General features: G+C 44.1%; 1 protein-coding gene across 1 annotated transcript in view; it reads left to right on the top strand.

Moving 5' to 3' along the window:
* Nucleotides 1-22533, top strand: part of RBPMS (RNA binding protein, mRNA processing factor) — a gene marked incomplete at its 5' end in the record, with an annotated part of 78725 nt that extends 56192 nt beyond the window's left edge. The window contains 3 exon segments of the mRNA XM_079959917.1: nucleotides 13223-13292; nucleotides 18282-18388; nucleotides 20083-22533. Of these exon segments, the coding sequence (XP_079816043.1) occupies nucleotides 13223-13285 (63 nt within the window). The 3' untranslated portion in view covers nucleotides 13286-13292; nucleotides 18282-18388; nucleotides 20083-22533.
* Nucleotides 22534-24659: the final 2126 nt, after the last annotated feature.

Below are 24659 nucleotides of genomic sequence, written 5' to 3'. Positions count from 1 at the left end.
AAAACCCCCTTGCCTCTTGGCAAGCTAGTCTTTGTAACATTCTTTTGAGGGATCTTATGTACACTTTGTTAAATTCCCACCTGGTGAATGGCTTTCAAGCAATTGGGGGGCAGCTCATAACCCCCCCTCCCCCCTTTAGGCAAATGCTGAAATAAACATGTTAAGAAGTAAACTGAAAATTCTGAAGAAGTGCATGCACCCGGAAGCTTATACCCAGAACAAACTTAGTTGGTCTCTAAGGTGCTACTGGACAATTTTTTAATTCATTTTCACTACGTCAGACCAGCACGGCTACCTACCTGACTGTGGGATAATGTAGCACATGATTCATTAACACAAAGATCAGACATATTTTAGAGTCGGTATATGGATCAATTGAACATTTCTCGGTAAGGAGATCCATTTTCCTGCCTGTAACTCAGTACCACCTTGGTTCTTGTTCTGGAAGTCCATTCCAGTTCTGTAAACGTTCGCAAACCAAGGCTTCCTGCACTCAATCAGAAGCTGCAGAAGCAACGTTCAACGTTTGGGTTCCAAAGAACGTTCGCAAACCAGAACACTCACTTCCGGGTTTGCGGCATTTGGGAGCCAAAACGTTCGAGTCGCAAGGCGGTTGACAACCAAGGTACGACTGTAGTTTTAAATTCTAGTAGGAGGATGTTAGGACACTTTAGTGAGGACTGAACACAACATAACCACTAGGTTAGGTTGGGGGGGGCATGGAGCAGGTTTTCACATAGAGATCAAATACGGTTCTAAAACAGAGAACTTTAGGAAACCTCAAGTAAATATCTCATCCCCTAAATCCCGACTAGGTGTTGTGTTTATTCCAGCCTCAGGAATTATGATCAAGTCCTAGTGTTTACAGCTTGATGAGAGCTCTTAATCTTCTTTAGTGCCTGGATTCATGGACCTTGGTAAATTCTGTGGCCACATGGACCATAGTTAAGATAGCCTGACCTCATTCTGTATGGTGAAGCATGATAATATCATCTGATGCTTCTTTAATCCAGGCCATATCTCTTCTTAAAGTCCATCACTGGTAATCAGCCTGAATGCACCCAGTGCTGTATAGCATTGTTGAAACTTAAGTGGCCTGACTTGGGAGGCCAGCGCAAGCTGTTCAGTGCTCTTGAAAAGAAGTATGCAGTGTGCATTATTAAAAGACAGGAATAAAGGTTTGGCCAGGCTAGCTTATGCCATGATTGATTGACTGATGTTGCAATGTGCATAATTTCTGGCCTTACCTGTAAAGATTACAAGGAGATAATACAACTTTAAATCTTTCGAATGGAATGCCTTCTGGCAGTTTTTTTTGTCTCCCATGAATATTGTCTGTGGCTAAACCAGTTCATCCTACACGAGTGCAAAAGGGCAGGTCCCTACCCAGATAGTTGACAATCTGTAATTTGTCATGAGGAAACCACAGAGGAAGGGGAGGAAAGTGGAGGCAGGACTTAACAAGGGGAAGAATGCGTCTTATTCCAATGGCGAAGCCTTGGGCTTAGTTACAGTGGCATGTGGGGACCAGGGGTTTTCTGGAGCTTTCTCTGGAACAGTAGTCCTGAACCAGGGCATTTAGGCAAGGGCTTAGCTTTGATGGCACACGAAGCTATTGCTAACTAGTTTGTGTGTGTGTGTGTGGTTAAAAAAGAATCTTACAGCAGAAGTCAAACTTATTTGAAGTTAGGCACCATCATTCTGCTTTGCTTGTTTCTCCTAGAACAGGGGTGGTCAACTCCCAAGAGACTGTGATCTACTCACAGAATTAGAAACTGACAGTGATCTACCCCCTTTTGGGGGGTTCAGGTCAAAGTTGTTGAGCCTTTTTTACCAGTAGATCACAATCGACCTGTTGGACATCCCTGTCATAGAACACTACATTTTCTTACCTTAATTGAAAATCTAGTGGAAGACAAGATGCTTGAAAATGTCCCTTTCCTAAAATTTCCCCACTCTGAAGCCTGATTCTCTCTTCTTGGTTAAAAGTAGCAAGCACCCTTTTTATTTTTTGAGAGGCACTTTCGTTGCTGGAGAGGCAGCCACCTAGGAGGCCATTAGGGTTCCCTGAGTGGTTCTCTGAGTGGTACAGTCTGTAGCTAAACCAGTTCATCCTACAAGAGTGCAAAAGGGCAGGTCCCGAACCTGCAATATACACACCAAGAAGCAGATATCTTATTCTTTTCTAGCACATTAGATAGGTCAGGTTCTTGTGTCAGTTGCAAGGGCTGGAAGTCACAGGGCAAGTCTTGCAACCCTCATTTTCAGGGATGGCCCCAGCTTTGCGGAGGCGGGGATGGTGTGTATTCTCCTCTGCAATTTTCCAGCCGGGTTGTGCTAACGTAATATACAAAACTGAACATGAAGACGGGAGTATGATGGCATTCTGGAGGAAATGAAACCTTTGCCCAAGCCACAGCCTTCCTCCTTTTAAAAGGGAATAAAAGTTACAGCCTGAAAACTTGGGGAAAGAATAAATGAGAACGTAACCAGAGCTTGAGGAAAACAGTTTCTGACATGGAGGGAAAGGGGAAATAAGCTTCAAATGGAACACTATCTTTTATTCACGACCTGCAGTGGGGCGGACTGCGAGCGCACGACTGAAAATAACCCCCCCAAGCTCCACACCTCTCTGGCAAAGTGGGAGGCAAGAATGCCAAGTAATGTATGTTCTGTCACAAGGACTTTTTCTGCTCGCTGAACCTTGCTGCCTGGGACTGCTAATGGCCCCTGAGAGCTGGCGCACTCTAGTTAAAAATTAACAAACAAAGGGAGGGAAAAGTAATTAAATATGGATGGCGGTAATCGCTGAGGAGCATGTCTGGCCCGAACTGCTGCACGCTTGAGCGCTCCCGTGCAGCTCGCCACATCCTGCAAGTTTAGAAGAACCCTGCGGTGAGCTTCCCGGGAAGATTTGCCCATTAAATCTTCGGGGAGGGGCAGCTGCGCTAGGAGGGGATGGGTGAGAGCGCAAGACTTTCAGGTGGACACAATGGGAGACCTGTGGCACAAGCTGAGGAGTGATGGAATGGCGGCCAGGGAGGAATTTAAAAGGGCAGGTCCTTCTTGGCATCATCTTTCCTCAAAATAAAAGGCTTTCCGTAAGGTGTTGCCGATCCCTTGCATTGCATTGTAAGGGCTGCAGAGTCAACATGCATTGCAAAGCTGGGTGTGTGAGTGTTTACTGTGGATCGCCTTGCTGCAAACATCTTGTCTTTTTCAGGTTTGGTTTGTTCTTCCTCCTCCTGGAAGTATTCCATTACTGAAGGATTTGTCTCTTCTCAAGCCCACCACTTTCCAATCTCTCTTTTTACTCTTTCCCTTCTGCCTTCTCCACTCCACACTTAATTTTTTTACATGCGTGAACTTCCTCTACCCCACGCCATCCCTAAATGCACAACTGTTGAACTGCTCTAGGCAGCAAAACAAACTACAGTGGTGCCTCGCAAGATGAAAAGAATCTGTTCCGCGATTCTCTTCGTCTAGCGGTTTTTTCGTCTTGCGAAGCAAGCCCATTGACGGCTTAGCGGATTAGCGCTATTAGCGGCTTAGCGGCTTTTAGCGGCTTTTAACGGCCTATCAGCTTAGCGGATAAGCAGATAAGCGGCTTAGCGGCTTAGAAAAGGGGGGGGGAGGAAAAAAAGTCGGAAAAACTCGCAAGACATTTCGTCTTGCGAAGCAAGCCCATAGGGAAATTCGTTTTGCGAAGCGCCTCCAAAACGGAAAACCCTTTCATCTAGCGGGTTTTCCGTCTTGCGAGGCATTCGTCTTGCGGGGCACCACTGTAATCCGTAACTTGCACTTTCTAAGAGCTCTGAACATACAGGGGACAAGGCGTACAGTTTGTAGTGCTTCTGATTTCCACACGCCAGGCCATATTAGGGTACTTTGAACTGTGATCTCCCTCCACAACAGGCCCACACTGACGACAAAGATTCTAGCTGGGTGGTTTCCTGCCTGTCCTGAGAATGGGAGCTTGGGATTGCTTGGGAAGAGAACACTTCTGACTTCCTGGGTAGATAGCAGTTTTAGCACCTAATGCACTTACCCCAACACTTGGGATTTTTGCAGGTAGCTGTGTGTCATTTACATTTTACCTTTACCCTGTAGCAATGGTGAGGCTTAGCATCACAGCTGTCAGTCTTCCACCCAAGGTGGGCTGTTAATCCATCAAGTACAAGATGTATTGACAGCCTGTGCTGCCTTAGTGCTCAGACCAGGTCTGGATATGAAATTGAATCCACAGTGAAGTCCAAATCAGAAATATGTAATCGTGTCATTTGCATGTTGCTGGTAGATCTAAATGTACATATTGTGGAGTTGCTGAGATTTCTTCATAGATGTAAAACTGGAATAAAGGTAAAGGTAAAGGTAAAGGGACCCCATTTAAGCTGAGCTGGGGGTGGGAAGAACACTGGCAGGAGCTGAGGAGAATCCGGTTCAGAACAAAACTCCCCCCTCCTTGGATGAAGATGATAAAATTGAAGAAAAATTAAATGGGGAACATGTTAAACTAGGCACTGTGAGTGCAGGGGCACAGGACAGCAATTCAGAGAGGTCGACACAGCACAAGTTAAAATAGTAAAGGTAAAGGGACCCCTGACCATTAGGTCCAGTTGTGGCTGACTCTGGGGTTGCAGTGCTCATCTCGCTTTACTGGGCGAGGGAGCCGGCGTACAGCTTCCGGGTCATGTGGCCAGAATGACTAAGCTGCTTCTGGCGAACCAGAGCAGCACACGGAAATGCCGTTTACCTTCCCACTGGAGCGGTACCTATTTATCTACTTGCACTTTGACATGCTTTCGAACTGCTAGGTTGGCAGGAAAACTGGAATAGTACTATCCAAAGTGCATTTCACACTGGATATGTTCCTGCTTTGTTTTCTTCCTGTTTTTAGCCCTACCTACCTCATTTCACATGATGTCATTTCAGCTGTCATTTCATACATTGTCATCACATGTAGGTATTCGCTGTTCTGTCCAAAATGACTCCCTGAGCGTCATGCAATTCATAAATTGTAGTGTTGGAAGGGACCCCAAGGATCATCAAAGTTCCCATTCAAGAGCAATTGGGCTGCGATAGATGGCTTGTAGGTGTTAGATTGGGCAGGCCATGTGCTGTTGTTAGTCCAAGTGCCAGAAAGGTATTTTGTGCTGGCCTCCTGGCACTGCAAGCCACTATGTCTTAATCTGCTTTGAAAGCACATCTGGTGTAAGATGGAAGCAACAAACTCAAAGAAGAGGTGCTTTCTATTGAGAAATTTGGGCACAGCAATGGCTGCGTTGGTTGTGCCGATCCTTCCAGAGTGCCTGGATTAGCAGTGGTTGGTATCCTGAATGTTGCAGGCACTGGCAGCCCACAACCAGAGCACCAGGTAACCCCCAAAACCCATGTGGTCCTCTGCCATAGAATCTGTTGACAAACCAAGTGATGCCACAGCTAGTTATTACTGTGGTGAGTGGTGAGATATGAACAAGAATAGTTCACTACAAACCAGGCTGTACCATCGATGGGTGGGTGGAATTGAGAGGGGAGTAAGGGCAAGCTTGCACAGTGCCATGTGGGTCTTTCTTGCAAGACAGGCCTTTTTTGTGCCATAATAGTTGAGCAAATCTGCAGGCAGCTCACCGTTTGCGCAGGGATTGCGTTTGAGATCATCCCACGCTTTGGCAGACTGTGCGTAAGTCCCCACCCCTTTCTGCCCAATTTTTGGGCTGCTTCCAGGTCCACAGTGATGACCATGCGTCAGTCAGATGCATGTAAAAAGGTTGCTGCCTGTTTTCTTGTTGTTTGGGCAGCCCAGAACCTCCATACACTCTGTCCAGGATTGTGCCCTGGGGAAGGGTACTTTGGGGCTGAAAACACAACAAAAGCAGTGTGGAAGGCATCAGTTACAAGTTCCCGGTCTTTGCAGCCACAGCAGGCTCTCGGATTCTCCAGCGGATTAACATCCTCCCTGGAGGTGCCCCCCCGTTATCTTCCATTACAGAAGGATGCGAACAGCTAACGTTGGAGAGGTGGATGTCAGAAAACCGAAATAAAATTCAAAATGGCCTTGATAGAATGGTAAACTGCCATTTTTTATGTGTGGGAAGTTCAATCCTCCTCAAAATGGTTAAGGTTTTAAATGACCATTTTAGGTTATATTTTAGTGATCAAGATTTAATATATATTTTTAACAGCTGCTATATCTGTATCGTCTCTATTATACCCAATTGCAATTCAACGTATTCCTGTTGTGTTTTATGATTTTCCTGATATTCTGAGTAAGCCGGAACTAGTCTGTGACCATAATAATAAAATTCATTCAATCCTCCTCAGTTTGCACATGAAAGAGGTTTCCCCAAGTACCCAAATGCTGCAAGAAGCAGTATTGAACTCCCTGCAAATCAACCAGTGTGTGAGGAGTTGAATCCTGCTTGGTTGCTGTTTGCCGTTACCCAACTCCTATGGGCCATCACTGACAGATGGATGGTACCACTCACACACCACACCCATCCCCTGATGTCATTATGATGTCAGATGATTGACTGGTGAGTGGTTCTGCCCTCTTGTCAAAATTTGCCCAAGGGGAAAGGGAGGAAGAGATAAAGCCAAAAGCTTCCCTACCCATGTGATGAGAGGTAATAGTTCAATTTGATTGTGCGCTAGTCAAATCTTATCTGGACTGCTGCATCCGATTCCTGGCATGAAACTTGGAGACAAACTGGAGTTACTTCAAAGGGGGCAGTGAAGATGGCTGGTGGGAAAGCAGTCCTGTGCAGAAAGATTGAAGGACAGAAGCCTTGAGGAGAGATGTCATAGCACTCTTCAAAATACTTGAATGGCTCTTACATATAGAAGAAAGACTCATTCAAGACTAGATTTAATGTTGCTTAACTTACAAGGGATGGGGCGCGGGTGGCGCTGTGGGTTAAACCACAGAGCCTAGGACTTGCCGATCAGAAGGTTGGCGGTTCGAATCTCCGCAACAGATTGCTCGGTCCCTGCTCCTGCCAACCTAGCAGTTCAAACGCACGTCAAAGTGCAAGTAGATAAATAGGTGCTGCTCTGGCGGGAAGGTAAACGCTGTTTTCATGCGCTGCTCTGGTTCGCCAGAAGCGGCTTAGTCATGCTGGCCACGTGACCCGGAAGCTGTACGCCGGGCTCCCTCGGCCAGAAAAGCGAGATGAGCGTCACATCCCCACAGTTGGTCACGACTGGATCTAATGGTCAGCGGTCCCCTAACTTACAAGGGTGTAAATTTGGCTTGAATATTAGGAGAAACTTGCTGATGGTAAGAGCAGCTAAAAATCGAAACTTCTTAGAAGTCAGGGGGGCAGACCTCTTCCTTGCTTGAGGTTTTAAAACAAGCTAGGGGATGCTTCCCCCCAGTTGTACTGCATGGTTGGATTCAAATGGTGCCGTTTAAGGAAAAGTGAGCATTCAACTTCACACTTGTTCCATGTCTTCTGTCTCCTTTCCTCCCACTCTCCCTGCCTCTCAAGTTCTGGGTTTGTAATATTGTTAATCAGGCAGATTAATCTATTTTTAAAACTTTTGATCAAGTAACAAGGCTCCCTGATTAACTAGGCAAATGTAAGTGTATTTAATTTTTTAAAAAAGCCACACACCATTTTAGGAAAGTTGTTCACCGTTTTCTTGTACACACGAGGAGATGCCTCTTTGATTAATTAAGGATGGTGCTTGCTGCTTCATCTAAAAGCATGCATTGCCCCTCAAAACTATTTTTATCCCTTCGTTCATGTGAGCACATTTAATTCTCATTGGATTCCTTTAAGTTGGTGACAAGCCCTGTCAGATGTACAGATTGTACAGTATTGACTGGCCCAACAGACCTAGAGGCAGAAAACTCTGTAAGTAAAGGCCTCCTCATAATGTTTTTTTCTTCCTCCCTTTGCATTTCTTCAGTGAAACTGAGTTGGAAAAGGGTCGGCTGGTGGTTCATGACACTAGCAGTTTCTGCCAGGACTGCTTTGCACGCTGCACCATTAAGCATAGCCTTTAAGACTTCTGAAGCATGAACGAGACAAGCAAATGTTTTGAAAAGACTTGTGTGTCACGCAGGACTGGCCCACTTCCCTGTCAAATCTACATGTGGGTCTGTTCCTGGGTGTAGTGGGGAATAGCCCCAAGGAATTATGGGAGTTACTTGGGTTCTGTACAACCTCTTGGTCAGAGACTTCAGGGATACGGCTTGCGTCAAGGTGTAAAGAAGCCCTCTTTCCCTGCCATTTCACTTGCGTACATGACCTCCCACGCCAACACTACTGTTCAGTTAAATAGGTGGCTTTTCTTCTAAACTAGCCTGCCGCTTGCCTTGTCATACCAAGCAGAAAAATCATGGAACTTACTCATGGTAGTTACAAAGGTGTGAGAGAGGGGGCTGTAGGTGCTGGTGGAGGAAACTACCTTGCGTTCTTTCTCTGAGGTGTAGCTGCCAGAGAAAAAAGTATGTTGGGTGGGAGCAGAACAGAAGGGGTACCATGTTCAGAACTCTTTCCCTAGGCATGTTTGCATGGCACTGTCATTACAATGTTTAGGGCCCAGATGAATCCCTCTTTGTCGTGTGAATTTTTGACAGCATTTCAGATCCTTGTGGACTTTTGCTATTTTTGTGTTGTAGCGCCAACTAGGACCGCTCCATTTGCTTGTTACATTGCATTGCTGTTGCAGTTAAGTAATGCTTTTGTCTCAGAAGTCTTTTGTTTGTTTGTTTGTTTGTTTGTTTGTTTGAAATGAGAGACAGAGATAGTTTAAATGTTCACTTGTCTTTCACCACTGCATTTGTACATGACCCATATCTCCATATCTTTAAGAAAAGAATCATCTGCACAAGTCTTAGGTTGCAATCCTATATGCTCCTGAGATTGAATTCCAGTGTTGAAGCCAGTGGGACATTCATCTGAATAGAAGGCGCACCTAAGATTTCACCGTGGGTGTGTTTGGAATTAGGCACCCAAACCATAGTATGGCTTTGAATTCATTAATAATAATATTTTAATTTTATTTATTTTTATTTATACCCTGCCCATCTGGCTGGGTTGCCTCAGCCACTCGGTGTGGATTCCAACACATATAAAAGCATAATAAAATGCAAAACATTAATGCTAACAATCTAATCCAATATAAAAAGTCACAATAACTTTAAACAGCTTATATCAAACAAAGCAACATTCAACAATCCACAGGAATCTAATAGTAAAACCGTAAAGTTAAACATCAGCACATAATAATCAGTTTACACTTATCAACTACAATAAAGAATTGCCAATCTATAATCAATAAAAATAACAGCAAATCGCAATGCATAAAATACCGCTAAACATACAAAACCATGTAAAATGGTAAAATTGAGTGACAAGGACAGACAACTTATAAAATGGTAAAATTGAGTGACAAGGACAGACAACTTAAAAAAAAATTTTTTTAAAAAAAATACAGTGGTACCTCAGGATGCAAACGGGATCTGTTCCGGAGCCCCGTTCGTATCCTGAAGCGAACGCAACCCGTGTCTGCGTGTCGCGATTTGCCGCTTCCGCGCATGACGTCATTTTGAACGTATGCACGAGCGGTGAAACCCAGAAGTAGAGCGCTCCATTACTTCCGGGTTGCCGTGGAGCGTAACCTGAAAACGCTCAACCTGAAGCACATTTAACCCGAGGTATGACTGTATATCTGAACTCCTCTCCTCCCAGCTTCTGCTACTGTTCTCAAACTCATGGTCTGGGAAAGGCTTCCAAGGCTGGAGTGTGGGGCAGGGCAGATGGAAACACCATTGCCTGGTGAAGAATTCATTAATGTCTTTTGCTGCAGTTTCAGAGCAAGGAGAAGCGGGTGGAGGGGTATGATTGAGAGAGCTCCCTCTTGTGGTGAACTGAATTCTGCCCCCTGATTGATTCTGCGGCCATAATGATGAAGGTTTGGGATTATAGCGCTCTTTCCCAAACCAACTGAACTTGGCTCTTTGGAACTTGCTGTATGTTCCCCCCACACTTCTAATTGCTACGTGATAAAAGATAATCTTAGCAGCAGTCTCTGGCTTTGCTTTACCCCTGCCCTCTTGTCTGATTTATTCATTTGTGCACTGAACTCAGAAGAGGCCAGCTGCTCTAAATGGGAGGGCAGGCTTTGTGCAGCTTGGAAAAAGATGGTGCAAGGAGGTAATCGGACTTGTCATCTAGGCATTGTCTTGTAGGGCAGGAGCTCTTTCTTGGTCCTGTTTAGGGGTCTTGTAGGGTTTGCTTAAGGGACGCGGGTGGCGCTGTGGGTTAAACCACAGAGCCTAGGACTTGCTGATCAGAAGGTCAGCGGTTCGAATCCCCGCGACGGGGTGAGTTCCCGTTGCTCGGTCCCTGCTCCTGCCAACCTAGCAGTTCAAACGCACATCAAAGTGCAAGTAGATAAATAGGTACTGCTCCAGCGGGAAGGTAAACGGCGTTTCCGTGCGCTGCTTTGGTTCGCCAGAAGCGGCTTAGTCATGCTGGCCACATGACTCGGAAGCTGTACGCCGGCTCCCTCGGCCAATAAAGCGAGATGAGTGTCGCAACCCCAGAGTCGGCCACGACTGGACCTAATGGTGAGGGGTCTCTTTACTAGGGTTTGCTTCCGGTAATGCACCCCCTTTCCCAGAGTCCTTATGACTCTTCTTCTCCCACCAACCTTTTTGTCTGGTAGTTGAGAATCTTCAGAGTATGCTATTGAAAAGTTAGTGGTAGTCAGACTGGATGTTTAAGTATATGTAACAGCTATCACCCCCCACCCCCCAAAAAAATTACACATGAGAATTGCTAAGGGTCTTGCTAGACCACTTCCTTTTGTAGCAATTGCAATACACTGTGCTAGATGCTGTATGGTTTTTAATTTTATTTCTATTGCTCCTTATATTTTGTATCTTACTGCATTACAATTTGAATTCCATAGCTTCCCAAGTGTAATAAAATAAGAGACAAGTGGTAAAATACAACGAAAAACCAGTGCGAATTAATGTGATAGTTGATGTGCCATCTCCTGCCTTCAGCCACAAATCCACAGACTTGTCGTGGACCACCTGAATGATGCTTGCGGACAACTGGTGGTCCGTGGGCCAGTTTGGCAGCCCTTCCACTATATTTCGGTGAAACTCTCAGTAAATTGACTCCTACAAATAAAAATGAGCGTGCCTGTTTCGTTTAAATCAGGAGGCGAGGCATATTGCAGGCCCACAAATTTTATGATGAACATTTGTTTTCTTAAAAATCCTTGCTTCGGGAAATGTTTGTGTGTACACATGTAATAGAGAATATACATTGGTGCCCCGCAAGACGAACGCCTCGCAAGACGGAAAACCCGCTAGACGAAAGGGTTTTCCGTTTTGGAGGCGCTTCGCAAAACGAATTTCCCTATGGGCTTGCTTTGCAAGACGAAAATGTCTTGCGAGTTCCTGCGGGGTTTTTCCCCTCCCCCCCTTTTCCTAAGCCCTAAGCCGCTTATCAGCTGATCTTCTAAAAGCCGCTAAACCGCTAATAGCGCTAATCCGCTAAGCTGTCAATGGACTTGCTTCGCAAGACGAAAAAACCGCTATACGAAGAGCCTCACAGAACGGATTAATTTCGTCTTGCGAGGCACCACTGTATATATCACACTTTGAAATTAGCATAGCCCTACTGAAACCACCAGCACAACTTGAAGGCTTTGATTCATTTTGGCTGCTCTCTCACTTAATGCAACACTTGCATCTGTTTTGATGGGATGGCTGGTGTCAATTGCCAGGAAATGTCTAAATTTATAAGTATTGTTGGGGTCTGGATGGGCCGGGTATAGCATCCGAAGAATGTTTGGTCTAGTTCAGCTCTCAAATCCGCTCCGATTTCCCGATAGTGACCCAGGGACTAGAGGTGTTTTGCTGCAAAACCTGACAACTTTCCACGGGTGGTGTGGCTTGGGAATAGAGTTGGTGTCGTCTTATTTCAATTTATATTAATTTTGTATCTTTCATTTTGGGGTTTTGTATATAAAATGTAGGGGGGAAAAATCTCCTATAATAATTTAAAGCTATTTTGCTCTATGAGTGAAACTGTGGGTGCCTGTTGTTCCCTCTCTTGATTTGAAAACTTATTAGGAACTCTCCTGTGGCACTTTGGGACCTGTGATCTTTGTCTCCATTCTAGAAAATATCGAGAGGGAATGTTCTTGTGTGTGCCCAGTGATCTTCCATCTGGTCCCACTAGAGCAGACTTCCCCAACCTGGTGTCTTCCAGTTGTTGCTTGACTCCAGCTCCCATCAGCCTCAGCCTGCATGGCCAATGGTCAGGAACGATGGGAGCTGTTGCCCAAAAACATTGGAGGCCACCAGGTTGTGGGGAAGCTGCTCAAGGTAAGAGGGAGAGTACGAAAGTGGGTCATGTTAGGACAGAGCTTCTATTGGTATTGGGTTGCTCTTGATGGCATCTGTTCAGTTTTAAAGCTACAATACTGTGTGTGTGCTTATTTTTATTATAAGAGATAAAAAGGAAACACACACACACACACACACACACACACACACACACACACACAAAGTAACAGTGCCAAAAGCAAACAATGGAGACATCAAAATGAACTTTTGAGTAGCCTGGAAAACAAAGCCAGATGGGTGGGGTATGTATGTATGTATACATAAATAAATGTAATTATAAAGTCATCCTCAGGACACTGGGACACAATTGAATAACACCAAAAATTGTAGACAAAATAAATGCTTAAAAAAAGGAGAAATGATAAAATAGACTTTACATAATTACAAGGGTGAAAAAATATATATTACAGAACAGCCCTGTACAGTGCTTCTTCCGTCTCCAGATTTACGATGTATAAAACTTACAGAATTCATGTATTCTGTATGAACAGGTGCCATTCTAATCTCTCTTTATCATAGTGGAGAGTCCAGTAGTTAATAAAACAATTCCATCTCTCTACTAGCTCGTCTGCTCCTTCATCCTTCCCTCCTCCTTACTAGGTCTGTCAGTTTATCCATAAGGCCAGTGTTGTTATGGCATTCTTTTGTTAATCTTCCAGCTTTGCTTAGCTGCCTTGGGGCAACTGCAAGAAGGTGGGATGTAAATTTCAAATTAATTTAGATGAAAGAATGCATTGCTTGAGATTCAAAGGTGAGTCCTGCATCCGAGGAGGCTGAGGGCCGCTCTTATAAATGCCTTCCAAGTCTTGTCTCTCACTTTTGTTTTGATTTTTTCTCTCTCTCCAGATGCGCTGGCTCCCTCCCTCAGAGGCTACTTCTCAGGGCTGGAAGTCCCGTCAGTTCTGCTGAATACTGTGTAAGTGGACGAGAAAGACCTTGTGAAAATGCTCCAGATTAGCACAAGAGGGAGCACGAGCGCTGTGTTGTTTTTGTTTTCTTCACTTCCTCTGTCTCATATGGATCGGTGGGAGGCTTGTGGCTACTTTCATTCTCTGCTTGTCATGCAGCCTTCGGCCTGAAATTAGTCCTTCTGTACTGGTTGCAGGTAGTCTCCCTCCATGCCGCCGCCACCCTACTCCCCGCAATCTCCTTTCTGAGAAAAAATATTCAACTTTTTTAGGATGAAAGGGAGCTGGTTCATGCTGTTGACCAAACTCTTTTATCGTTTTCTGTACCCCTTTCTCCCACAAACACATTTAAGAGAGTATAGGATGTCAGTCAGCCCAAGGCCTGTTTGAAGAGGAACATTTTTGCCTGGCTCCTAGTGAAGGTGCCAGCTGAACCTCCCTGGGGAGAGCATTCCACAAACACGGAGCCACTGCAGAGAAGGCCCCGTTCTCGAATTGCCACCCTCCAGACCACTCAAGGAGGAGGCGCATGAAGAAGGGTCTCAGAAGATGCTATCAGGGGCTGGGTAGGTTCACATGGAGAGAGGCGGTCCTTGACGTATTGTGGTCCTGAGCCATTTAAGGTTCAAATCCAGCACTTTGAATTGATGTTCCCCTTGCCTTGGGTGGCAGCGATTAGTGTCTGCATAGTCACACATCACCCACCTCTACCATTTCTTTCAGGGGCATAAATAATACCTTAAGTGTAGATGAAGAAGCGTTTGGATTTGATACCCCGTTTTATCACTACCCTAAGGAGTCTCAAAGCAGCTAACATTCTCCTTTCCCTTCCTCCCCCACAACAAACACTCTGTGAGGTGAGTGGGGCTGAGAGACTTCAAAGAAGTGTGACTAGCCCAAGGTCACCCAGCAGCTGCATGTGGAGGAGTGGAGACGCGAACCCAGTTCACCAGATTACGAGTCTACCGCTCTTAACCACTACACCACACTGCATTTATTTGTTACTTTCCTCCTGCGATATGTGGGAGGGATCCTCGAGACTCTGGGACTGACCCCAGAGTCTGATTGGATAGCTGAGTGAGCGGTAAAAATACACTCCATGGGGTTTGTTTCCAAAACACAAAAAACTCCTTTGACCCTCTGAAGATAAAAGCAACCAACATGCAGCCTCTCTGTCTCCTCCTGCTTTTCTGTAAAGCAGCAGAGAGCAATAGACCAATAATCTTCCCTCCCTGTTTTTCGTCCCATTTCAGCCAAAGAAAACAAATCTGCTGTTCTTAAAAATTAATGAAAACTTCACTGGCTGCACATCAAAGTTGGAAAGCTGTAAATCAGTGGGGTTATTAAAGGACATGAGTTTTGAGGGTGAAAAATGCATGCGGAGCTGCATGCTGGAAACGAGTTGGGATGACTTAAAAACTAAACCAGCAAAGACAGAAAGTAGTGAGGCCGAACTGATGGGAGAGAACTGCAAAATTTGTTTCCTTACAGAATGCTGGTCCCAGAATCTCAGGAAGCACTTCATACGCCAAAGTTCTGGTTGCTCTAGAACAGTGTTCTTCACGCCTTCTATTGGCAGAGAACACTTTCCATATCAGCTGGGTCTTACTGTGTGTTGCAGAGGACTTTGGGGCATGTCCTAAGTACACCGTCCATTCAGCCAGAGTACTAGCTATATACCTATTGGGCTTCATTGTCACACATTGTCAGCAGAATATACATCTCTCCCAACACACTCGTTAATCTGTTCATTCAAGGGAATATGAGCAGTGAAGGGCAAGCAGTATGTGATGCCAATAAAGGTTTGATGATGATGGCAAGCAGTGTTCAGTGAAACTTCTTGTCTTATATTCTGATTTATTAGCTCAAGAAATACATACCCAACTGCCACCCCAGAAAGTTTTGACATTGTTCAGCATCACAGGACAATAGGTGCCTGCTTTAGATACCAACTATTGTACTGTGATGCTGAATAATTTCAAAATTTCGTCTCATATCTGCACTCACAAATCCATTTAATCTTCTGACATCTGAAAACCCAAACCTCATTGTGTGTGGTTAGCAGTACAATGTGCCGCTGTTTTCCTTTAAGAATAAACTCAGCAAATGGCCTTTCCCTAATATAGTGATTTTATCTTCCAAAGCCCAAATTTATCTAGGATTATTGGATTGTGGTGGTTGTTTTTTTTCCCCCTAGAGAGAGGGAGCCAATGAGTTGTTTTCATACCAGCGTATCAGAGTGAGCAAGAGTGGCATGCAAAAATGAGGCTTGAGTCCTTGTGGATTGTTCTCCCCCTTCCAGATGCACGCAGAGCCATATTTGGGAACAGTTCCCTCAGCTGCAAGCTGGCTGCTGCAATAGGAAAGCCTCAGTGAAGAAAGAAAGAAAGAAAGAAAGAAAGAAAGAAAGAAAGAAAGAAAGAAAGAGTTCACCTCCAATGATTTTGCATGTTATGTGAACAATAAGAGAAGACAAAAGGGTTCTATTTTAAGAAGTGCTGAGACTGATGTAACAAGTCAAGCACCTGCCTCTCTAAGCATTATTAACACGTTTCAACATGTATACATGATGCACTGGCCATAAGAATTTGTTCCCTTGCATGTAGCATTAGTACACTAGAGACGCAGGTGTCCTCAGCGGCTACGGGTGTCTTTTACCAGCTTCACCTGGTAAGGCAGATACAGCCATTCCTGGAGGACAGCTGGACCATAGTTGTCTGTTATTGGAAACCTCAAAGTTGGGTTACTGCAGTGCTCTTGGGGGGCGGGAGGCTACCCTTGAGACTGCAGTTTCAGTTAGGCTGCTTATGGGAGCAAACCTACTGCCAGCAGCCAATCCGGCTACTGAACCAAGTTCAAGATTGAGACTACCTTTTCTCTTACATACCAAGTAGGTCACTGTGTTCTGCAGGGGAGTTTTTCCTCAAAGTCCCCCAAATATCAGAAACTTTCTGCACAGTAACTGAAAGGAAGGCTTTCAGTGGGGCTGCCCTTGTTTTGTGACAGGAGCACACTTAACCTGTACTTTACAGAAACAGTAGAAGACCTTGTTTTGTTTTGACAAGCTTATCCATTTGGATGAAAAGGTCTCTGCTTTAGATTTAAAAACCATGCAAAATGGACATCTGCCTTTAGCTGTTGTTTTTGTACTGTTGTTAAAACTATTTTTAGCCGTGTTTTACGGCATGTTCGTAAATTGTCTTTAAAAAGGTAAATGTACCCCTGACCATTAGGTCCAGTCTCAGATGACTCTGGGGTTGTGTGCTCATCTCACTCTATAGGCCAAGGGAGACGGAGTTTTGTCCGCAGACAGCTTCTGGTTCATGTGGCTAGCATGACGAAGCCGCTTCTGGCGAACCAGAGCAGCGCATGGAAACACCATTTAGACAAATACAAAAGGTGACTGGCAAATAAATAAATCACCATAATCTCACCCAAAAGGCATTCAGTGGAAAGAGTAGCTATTGAACGGCCTGTCCTTTGGTTAATTTATTGGCTATACTAGCCAAATATAATGACCGTCCCTTGATGTGCAGAGGTAGACTTCCAAAATCCATATACTGAGGGAAGAAAGGAGGAATAGCCATGGTGTGTTGCTTGTGACCTTCTCAGAAGTATCGAGCTATCCTTTTTATTTAAAACAATGTTTTGGGTGTTGGAGCTGGGGTGCTGGTCAGATTGGGTGAAGGGAGGCTTCTCATGGCCTTTGAAAAACAGGTCAAACTTCAGCAAAAATGGGGCATTTTAAGAAAACATTGTTAATAAAGCTACTGTGCAACTGGGAACACTGGATGGAGGAAGGATTCGATGGGAGTCCAGCTTAGTTGTGGCTTTGGCTGCATAGGAGCATTCTAACCCTGTCCCTAAGCTGGACTGTTGTTATTGTGTCATTTGCAAAAGTGGGGCTTTTCAAGCTAGAAAAAAATTGAACACTGCTGAGGTTGTCATAGAAAAGAAAAAACAAGGGAGGGAAAAGAAGCAAAGGGACAAATGTGGTATTGCTAGTGTACAGTCAGCATTGTTTGAAAGTCATCAAGAGTAAAGGCTCAGTAGGTTTTCACCCTGAAATTATAATTCCTCATGCACATAGCACAGTGGATCCAGGGCAAACCGCTGCTTATATTTTTGATGTCTAATTAGTTCGGCTACAACTGTTGTGGTTTAGCAGATTTGTATGTTGCGGTTGTGCTGAGAACTCTCTCCAATCTCCTGCACTATTATAAATGGATTTTCCTAGATAGAGGCAATCTTCAGATTTCACTATTAAACACAGAAGCTAAGGTATCCAATCTCTGTCATTTGTCCAGTCAGTGTACTCACTGGGAAATAAGGCCCTATGTATTTTATATAATTATATCCAAGGGCCTATGCAGTGCTGTTTTTCTAGAAAAAGAGGTTCTGGAACTCATTCTCTTAGAATGGCAATGGTGCCCACCTGAGAGGTGCCAGAACTGATTTCTGGTGAGTTCCCCCTGAAAAAAAAGCACTGGCTATGTATTGTGTATTTTTCTTTATTGTAAATTGCTTGGAGAGCTTTGGGTGACAAGCAGCTATTAAGTTTAATAAACAAACAAACAAACAAACAAACAATCCTATAATGTACCAACTTTTTTCAATAAGGAGATATTCATATTAAGAATCTTTGTATCCATTATGGGGAATAATACCAACTGTCCCACAGATGAATACAATGCTAAAGTTTTAAGATGATGATTGTGGCAGTATTTCTGGTAACGTAACTCTTTGTGTGTTGTGCATCTTGTTGTTGTTTAGTCGTTTAGTTGTGTCCGACTCTTCATGCCCCTATGGACCAGAGCACGCCAGGCACTTCTGTCATCCACTGCCTCACGCAGTTGTGCATCTACTCTCTTGCAATTTGAAGACATGATTTCATATCTCCTTTTAACATCTTTAGAGATGGTCCTTGTCATATTACCTATTTCATTCTAAAGAAGCATTGATGTTTCTGACAGCGCATGTACCTTTCTGTTGTGCAGGTACCAGGTGTGTGATGGCGGCTACAATCTGTCTTGTGGGTATTAATGTGTTCTTCCTAAGTCGCTACTGGTATCTTACCTCCATCTTCAAATTTGCAGTGTGGTGGGTAAGTGAAGACCTGGTTGTGAAAATACACTTTAATTTGATGGGCCAAACAGTTTAAGCAGTGCAGCCAAAAGCCTTAGACCCTCCATTTTCATCTTGGATCATCTTGACTTTGAGCCAAGAGACTCTGCTGAATAAATGCTGTTTATATGCATCTTCCCTGGTGTATAACCAAGCTGGCAGTGCTAGCTGGAAATAACCTTGCCCTGAAAAACCACCAGTTGGCTGCTGCTGGGTGATCAGTATATAGCAGGGATTCGCAACCAAAGGCCCATGGGCCACAAGCGGCCCATAGGGGTTGTTTAACTGTTCCATGGACCCCCGCTGCCCGCTCGGTCAGCTCTCACGCACTGCACTAAACCAGCACAGAGCAGAGTGGGGACCGCCTTCTGCAACGCTGGCCAGATTCCCACTGCAGCCAATGGGAAGCTGCGCACGCCTCCTCTGTGCCAGAAGGAACGTTGGAAATAGCGTTTGCGCATGTGTGCGTGCACACTCCGGCCCACCATAGCGCATAGCTGTCAACTTACAGATTTGAAAATAAGGGACCAGCAGCCTGAAAAATAAGGGATCAGCAGCCAAAATAAGGGATCAGCAGCTAAAATAAGCACGGGTATGTTCAACTTCTGAGCCCATCCAAGCCAAGGGCAGAAAGCCCAGCCAGCAGCCAAACGAAGCCTCAAGCGGTGGTTCCCACAGCGCAGCAACCCGGCAAAGGGGATGCAGCAAGGAAAACCACCGTCCCCTCTCCGCTGGGAAGCGCTGAGCAAAGGCAAGTCCCCAGGCAACGCGGCCGATTTGATCGCCACAAGGCATGCAAGCTCCACCCCCCAGTCATTCTTAAGACTCCTTATTGGGTGAGCAACGCAGCCAAGCAACACAGTTGGAGCCTCCCTCCTCCCTGGCCGGCAGGGAGGGAGGGAGGGAGAGGAGCTGCTTCCTTTGAAACCCGGGAAATTTAAGGGACATCATCAATAAGGGACAGCAGTGGGACACGGTGCTGGGATAAGGGACTTTCCTGCCAAATAAGGGATGGTTGACAGCTATGCCGTAGCGTCTGCGGGACCATGAACTGGCCCAAGCCACAAACACTTTGCCGCACTGAAGCTTGCTTTGAGATAGCAGCTTGCTAATTCAATTGGCTTGAGCTCAGCAGTAACACTTGGTGTTGCTCTTCCCTTTGGAATCGGTCAGAAGCATGCCTCTCTCACCGCCAAGGAGTGAGAAATGCATTCACAGGAAGAGGCACCACCAGAGCCCATGCATACAGTGGTTGTTCTGACAGTGAAAGCAGTGTGCAAATCCAAACAGAGGGTCTTACGACACAAGAAAGTTTAATAATTCCTGTACATAATTTAATCCACCCTCGCCTTCTTTCTATTCTGTTGTGCCCTGTGCTCACACATTATTCTTTGAGTGCTAAATGTTCTGTTCTGCTCTTGAGCAGAACTGTCAATTTCTCCACTAGCAGATTCCATAGAGGGGAGGGGTATCCTACTTGTCAGCACTGCATCTGTTTCAGCAAGGTGATCCCTATGTTCTTATTGAGGGGCCCTGTGCCTTGTGCCTGAAACCCCCTCGCCTAGAGGTCTAAGTGTTTATATGTACATGCGCAACCACAGACTCTTCCACTTTCTCATCGTTCCAAGATTGTGATTGCCTTTTTCTAACTGATGCATCTTGCCTTTCTTACAGGCTTGAAAAAACCTCACACAAGGTTGGATTCCTTCAAGACTTTGCCACAGCCTCTATCACACATCTGCTCTTTTAGAAGTAAAGTAAAAATACTGAGTAATAATAATGTTTTCCTCTTCTATGCTGTATAAAATTGTAAGGAAGAGTGCGAATTCTAAAAAGCATGGCTGAACATCTGGTTTGAAAAAGTTATTTTCAAACAAAGCAACAAAGAGAACCAAGTATTTTTATACTAAGCATTTTAAGTAGAAAGATCTTACGCTGGGTTGGATCACTGATTACGTTCTTGGCTGTTTGAATGCGTGTAATTGAAATTTCTCTTTCCCTGTCCTTTTAAGCTGCATGTTCAAGGCATGTTTTTAAATCTTGTTCAGATTTTTAAAAAGTGTATTGTTAAATTGTATAGACTCTTTGGCTATCCTGATAGGAAGCCTGAGAGGATGTGTGTTGAACATATGAAGTATTCCTGTGGTACGTGCTTCTCCCAGTTGTGCCAAATTATATCAAGCAAGACAATCAGATATGCAAATGTCTTTGTAACTTTGGGATATATTACCGTGTGCTGAGCAGTATACTGGCAGTTCTGACAGCTGGTTTATGCTGTATTTTATCTGTGGTCACATATTTTGATATAAAACTATATGGGGGAGATGTGCTTTTTTTCTACGGCTTTCTACTGTGCACTAAGACCATTTTCATAATTATAACAGCTAGAAAAAGTGCAGTCATCACAATAAAATGACTGCAGCTACCTCTGCATACTGTATTCATTCAGACACATAGTTCCCAACATGCCGTTGTGTAACCAGTAGGATTCCTTGGTAAGACAGAAGGAAAAGCATCTAGTTGGGCTATGGGAACCAGTCTTGAATGGCAGAGCCACGGAGGAAATGTCTTCTGTAAAGTAGGTTCATAGCATTCCTAGTCTACTTGTTTTAAAAGAAATAAGGGTACATTTGCATGCCTTTGCTCCATGTACAGGAAGGATTGGTTCTGCTAAGGTGGTGGTGGTTGTTAGCCGGTAATGCTGCTGTCTGTGAAGCTGACTGAAACATTGAGCAGTAAAGCTTCAGTTCATTTCATGCCATTATCCCATATGCATGCAGAAAACCAAAGGCCTTCTCTGTCACTGGATCCAGATCTAAGGCTCTTCTTCTGTACAGATTTTCTAGGAAGTGCCAAACTTGGATACAACAGTTGACCTTCCAATGTCGCCACTAACATCTTCCATGTGTGTGCAAGGCTGCCAGGTTGTGTGAAACTCACATAAAAAGAGCCAACTCAGCGCCATTGTTCTATTAGTTTGATGTCTGCCCTCTGTCTATACACAGACATTTCTGGGATAGAGGAATTCAGCAGCCCCTGCGTACCTACTTTTGTATAAAGTGTTGTTCCACCAGTGCCAAGATGAATGCCAGGATGCCTTGAGGTATTGGGAGAGAGTACCAGCTTGATTTTGCATGTGATCATCTCTCTCTTACTGAGCAACTACTTGGATTTCTTGTGCAGTCAACTGGGGTGTGGACACAATGGATTCGATTAGTCATCTGCCTTCTCAAGCCTGATTCATGCCACCATTTTCAGGTGTGAAATGTGGGTTGAGTAAATGCAGCTTGTATGCTGTCCTCTGACCTGCTAATGAAGTTGGTTACATGACTTAGGCACCATTGGACAACCTGCCTGTAAATCAGTCAATCAGGATATCTGTCTATAGTGATGTAACAAAAACAGTTGCTTCACAAAAGGCAGAGAAGTAAAAAAAAATAAAAATTAGAATTGACCTTGTTGTCAAAAGATGATTATGTGAACCAGTCCCTCTGAGTACCATGATGATGTGGAGAGAAGGCCAGGGCCCCTGGATCATTTATTGGTGTAGAAGACAAAACTTCCAACAGATGAGCTTCCTTCTTTCCTGAATGATATGCTCCACATGCCAGATTCTTGCTTCCTATCCTCCTTTGCAATCTAGTCATGATACAGCTATACGGTTACTTCCATAACAATACTGGTAGTTCTGACTAAACAAGGAAACTGTTTTAATATGGTTAAATCTTTCCAAATGGGCTTCCCCAAGTATTGTTAATTCTCCTGAGAACAAATGACTTCATTGTCTTAAAGAGAATGCAGTATTTTGCAGGGAATACAAGTGACAAATGTCAAGCAGTCAGAGGCTTTAAAATTGCAGGGGAAAGGGGGTAGGTAAAAACCTATTCTTAAAACTAAATGGAAGACTTGAGAACAGAATTAAAATGTGACAGCGGGTGGCTGAATAACAGAATTGTGTTGGACTTTGTCAGCAAAAAACTTGATTTTTCCATATCTCCTCCTATTGGCAATAGCAGAAACAGAAGATGCTTCCAATTTATGGTTTTGTTTTTTTAAAAAAAATGTTGTTAAAGGTACTTTTCTATTGTAATTTTCTAAAAATAAAGAAACAATGATTATAACTTATGCTTAAATAACAGTGGCCTCTGTTACAGTGTCTCCTTATCTGGTTACCTGTTTGAGGAAAACATTATTTCCAGCAAAAATGTCAGGACTGCATTGCATGTTAATAAATTGGTGAAATGTTCACCACAGACAAGGGGGAAGTGAGCATGTCTCATAGTACAGGGGGAAATGAATAACTTACAGTAAATGGAAAATTCTATTGATAACTGGTCTCATGGAAACAAATGGGTGCAGAATAGGCATCTAATAGATATGTGAAGCCACACGAAACCTGCTAAATAAGCAGGAATCATCACAGGGCAGTATCCTAATATCTGAAAACACCCTGTCAGGGCTCTATGAACCACCACTTTGGATGAAATGAGCTGCAATGCACACGTGCAATGCTTGAGTCTCCATTATTAATCTCCATGTACAGTTACAGTGTTCTGTGCCATGAGATATCAAAACTGGCATCACAAGTTGTCACCAGCACTTCATCTTAGCAAGTGATACTTGTCTGTTGTCATAAATTTCTCTCAATAAGCAGTTAAGTGCCTGCTTTATTTTTACTTCATATTTTACTTTTATGCTTTTTTGTTGCATTTTTAAATTGAATAATGCCCTCGATAGTGGAGTTCTACATCCTGTGTCGGAGACAGTATGCCTCTTGGATACCAATTACTGGGAATTGCAGGTGGGGAGGGTGTTGTTGCACTCAGGCCCTGTTTACGAGTTTCCTATAGTCATCTGGCAACTGAGAACGGAATGCTAAACTCTTATTTCCTTGAATATATGTGTATATGTATATATATGAAGTAGTAAGTTATCTCCCCTATGCAGAAAAATCGCTCACCTCTACAATTTCTTTTCACCCCCTTTCATTCATGGTGGGCACCAGCATGATCTTATTAACTCAACGCTCTCAACAGCTTTCTGCCTAAGTATCATTGTCAAACTATACTGCAGAATCATCAATAGGAATCAGTGCCTGAATCTCTCATGAACTAGTCTGATTTTACATCTCTCAACTGTGAGACTTAATGGAGGCCACATTTAGTTAGGTGGGTCACAAATACAGGAAGCCAGCCCAATGGAACTTGGAACACGTCAATAGTGGTGCTGTGCTGGCATAGCTGAAGTCAACCACCTCATCTCCCACCTCCCAACACACCTATTTCACTCCCTTGATGTGTTCCAGATGTTACATAGGCTCCCCTCCTAAAGAAGTTTAAGGGGCTGGAAGCTAGCTGAGGAATGAGCATTCCTTACACATACGCCACTTCCTTCTCTCAGGAGTGAATTTTCTCTTCCCATCTTAATATTAGTTACTGTTAATGAAACTTCCAATTTCTAGCTTCTGAAACCAAGAGGTAACCTGTTGTACCAGGCACTGCTAATAGTAGAAAGAAGAATTCTAACTTGACTGAAGGCATCCGTTAGTGAAAAACACCTATTTTTAATCAAGCCAAGGATATGCCTGCTGCTAGTCTCTAGGCAACAGCACACCAAGGAATCCGATCCAGCATATTAGCAGCTATCTCCGTGTGAGCCATGCAGCTGTAAGTAATTGGATGTCACTGCCATCACTATCTCCATGGTTATCCCTAACCTCGAATCCCTTTCCATCAGCAGGCAGCAAGAGCTTGCCACTCCCCTGTGTCATACCACCATCTGCCTGCACTTATAGAAAGTGACAGGGAAAGCCAAATGGGCATTCTTTACACAATTTGTCTAAGCTCACTTGCCTTTTTCTCCTCCGTTCTCTAAAAGCCTGGAAGGATTGTGATGAATTATAGATCAAATGCATTACAAACTACTTCATGTCAGTTCTCTCAGGCAACCATGCAAAATCCTGCTGCTACTTCCTTTTTATTCTGTTTTCCCTTTCCCCCCTCTTCCCTTGCCTATAGTTATAAATATCAGGGGAGGAAATAAAATTACCCTTCTGTTACACCAATTTGTAGAGCAGCATCAAACAGATCAGTATTTGTATTGCCGACCCAATAAACTCCCAAAATTACACTCTCAATTTGTGATGCCCAAGCTTTTAAGGGTGGCTAGGGACAGACAGCAAGTTGAATCTATGATTGGCTGTAGACCGCTAGGCCCAGTTTTTAACATTCAAAGCTAAATGGATTGGGTCC

Source organism: Podarcis cretensis (genome assembly GCF_951804945.1).
Source record: "Podarcis cretensis genome assembly, chromosome: 17".
Lineage (NCBI taxonomy): Eukaryota > Metazoa > Chordata > Lepidosauria > Squamata > Lacertidae > Podarcis > Podarcis cretensis.
Note: the sequence above shows the minus strand (reverse complement) of the source record. Positions and strands in the feature narration are given on the sequence as shown.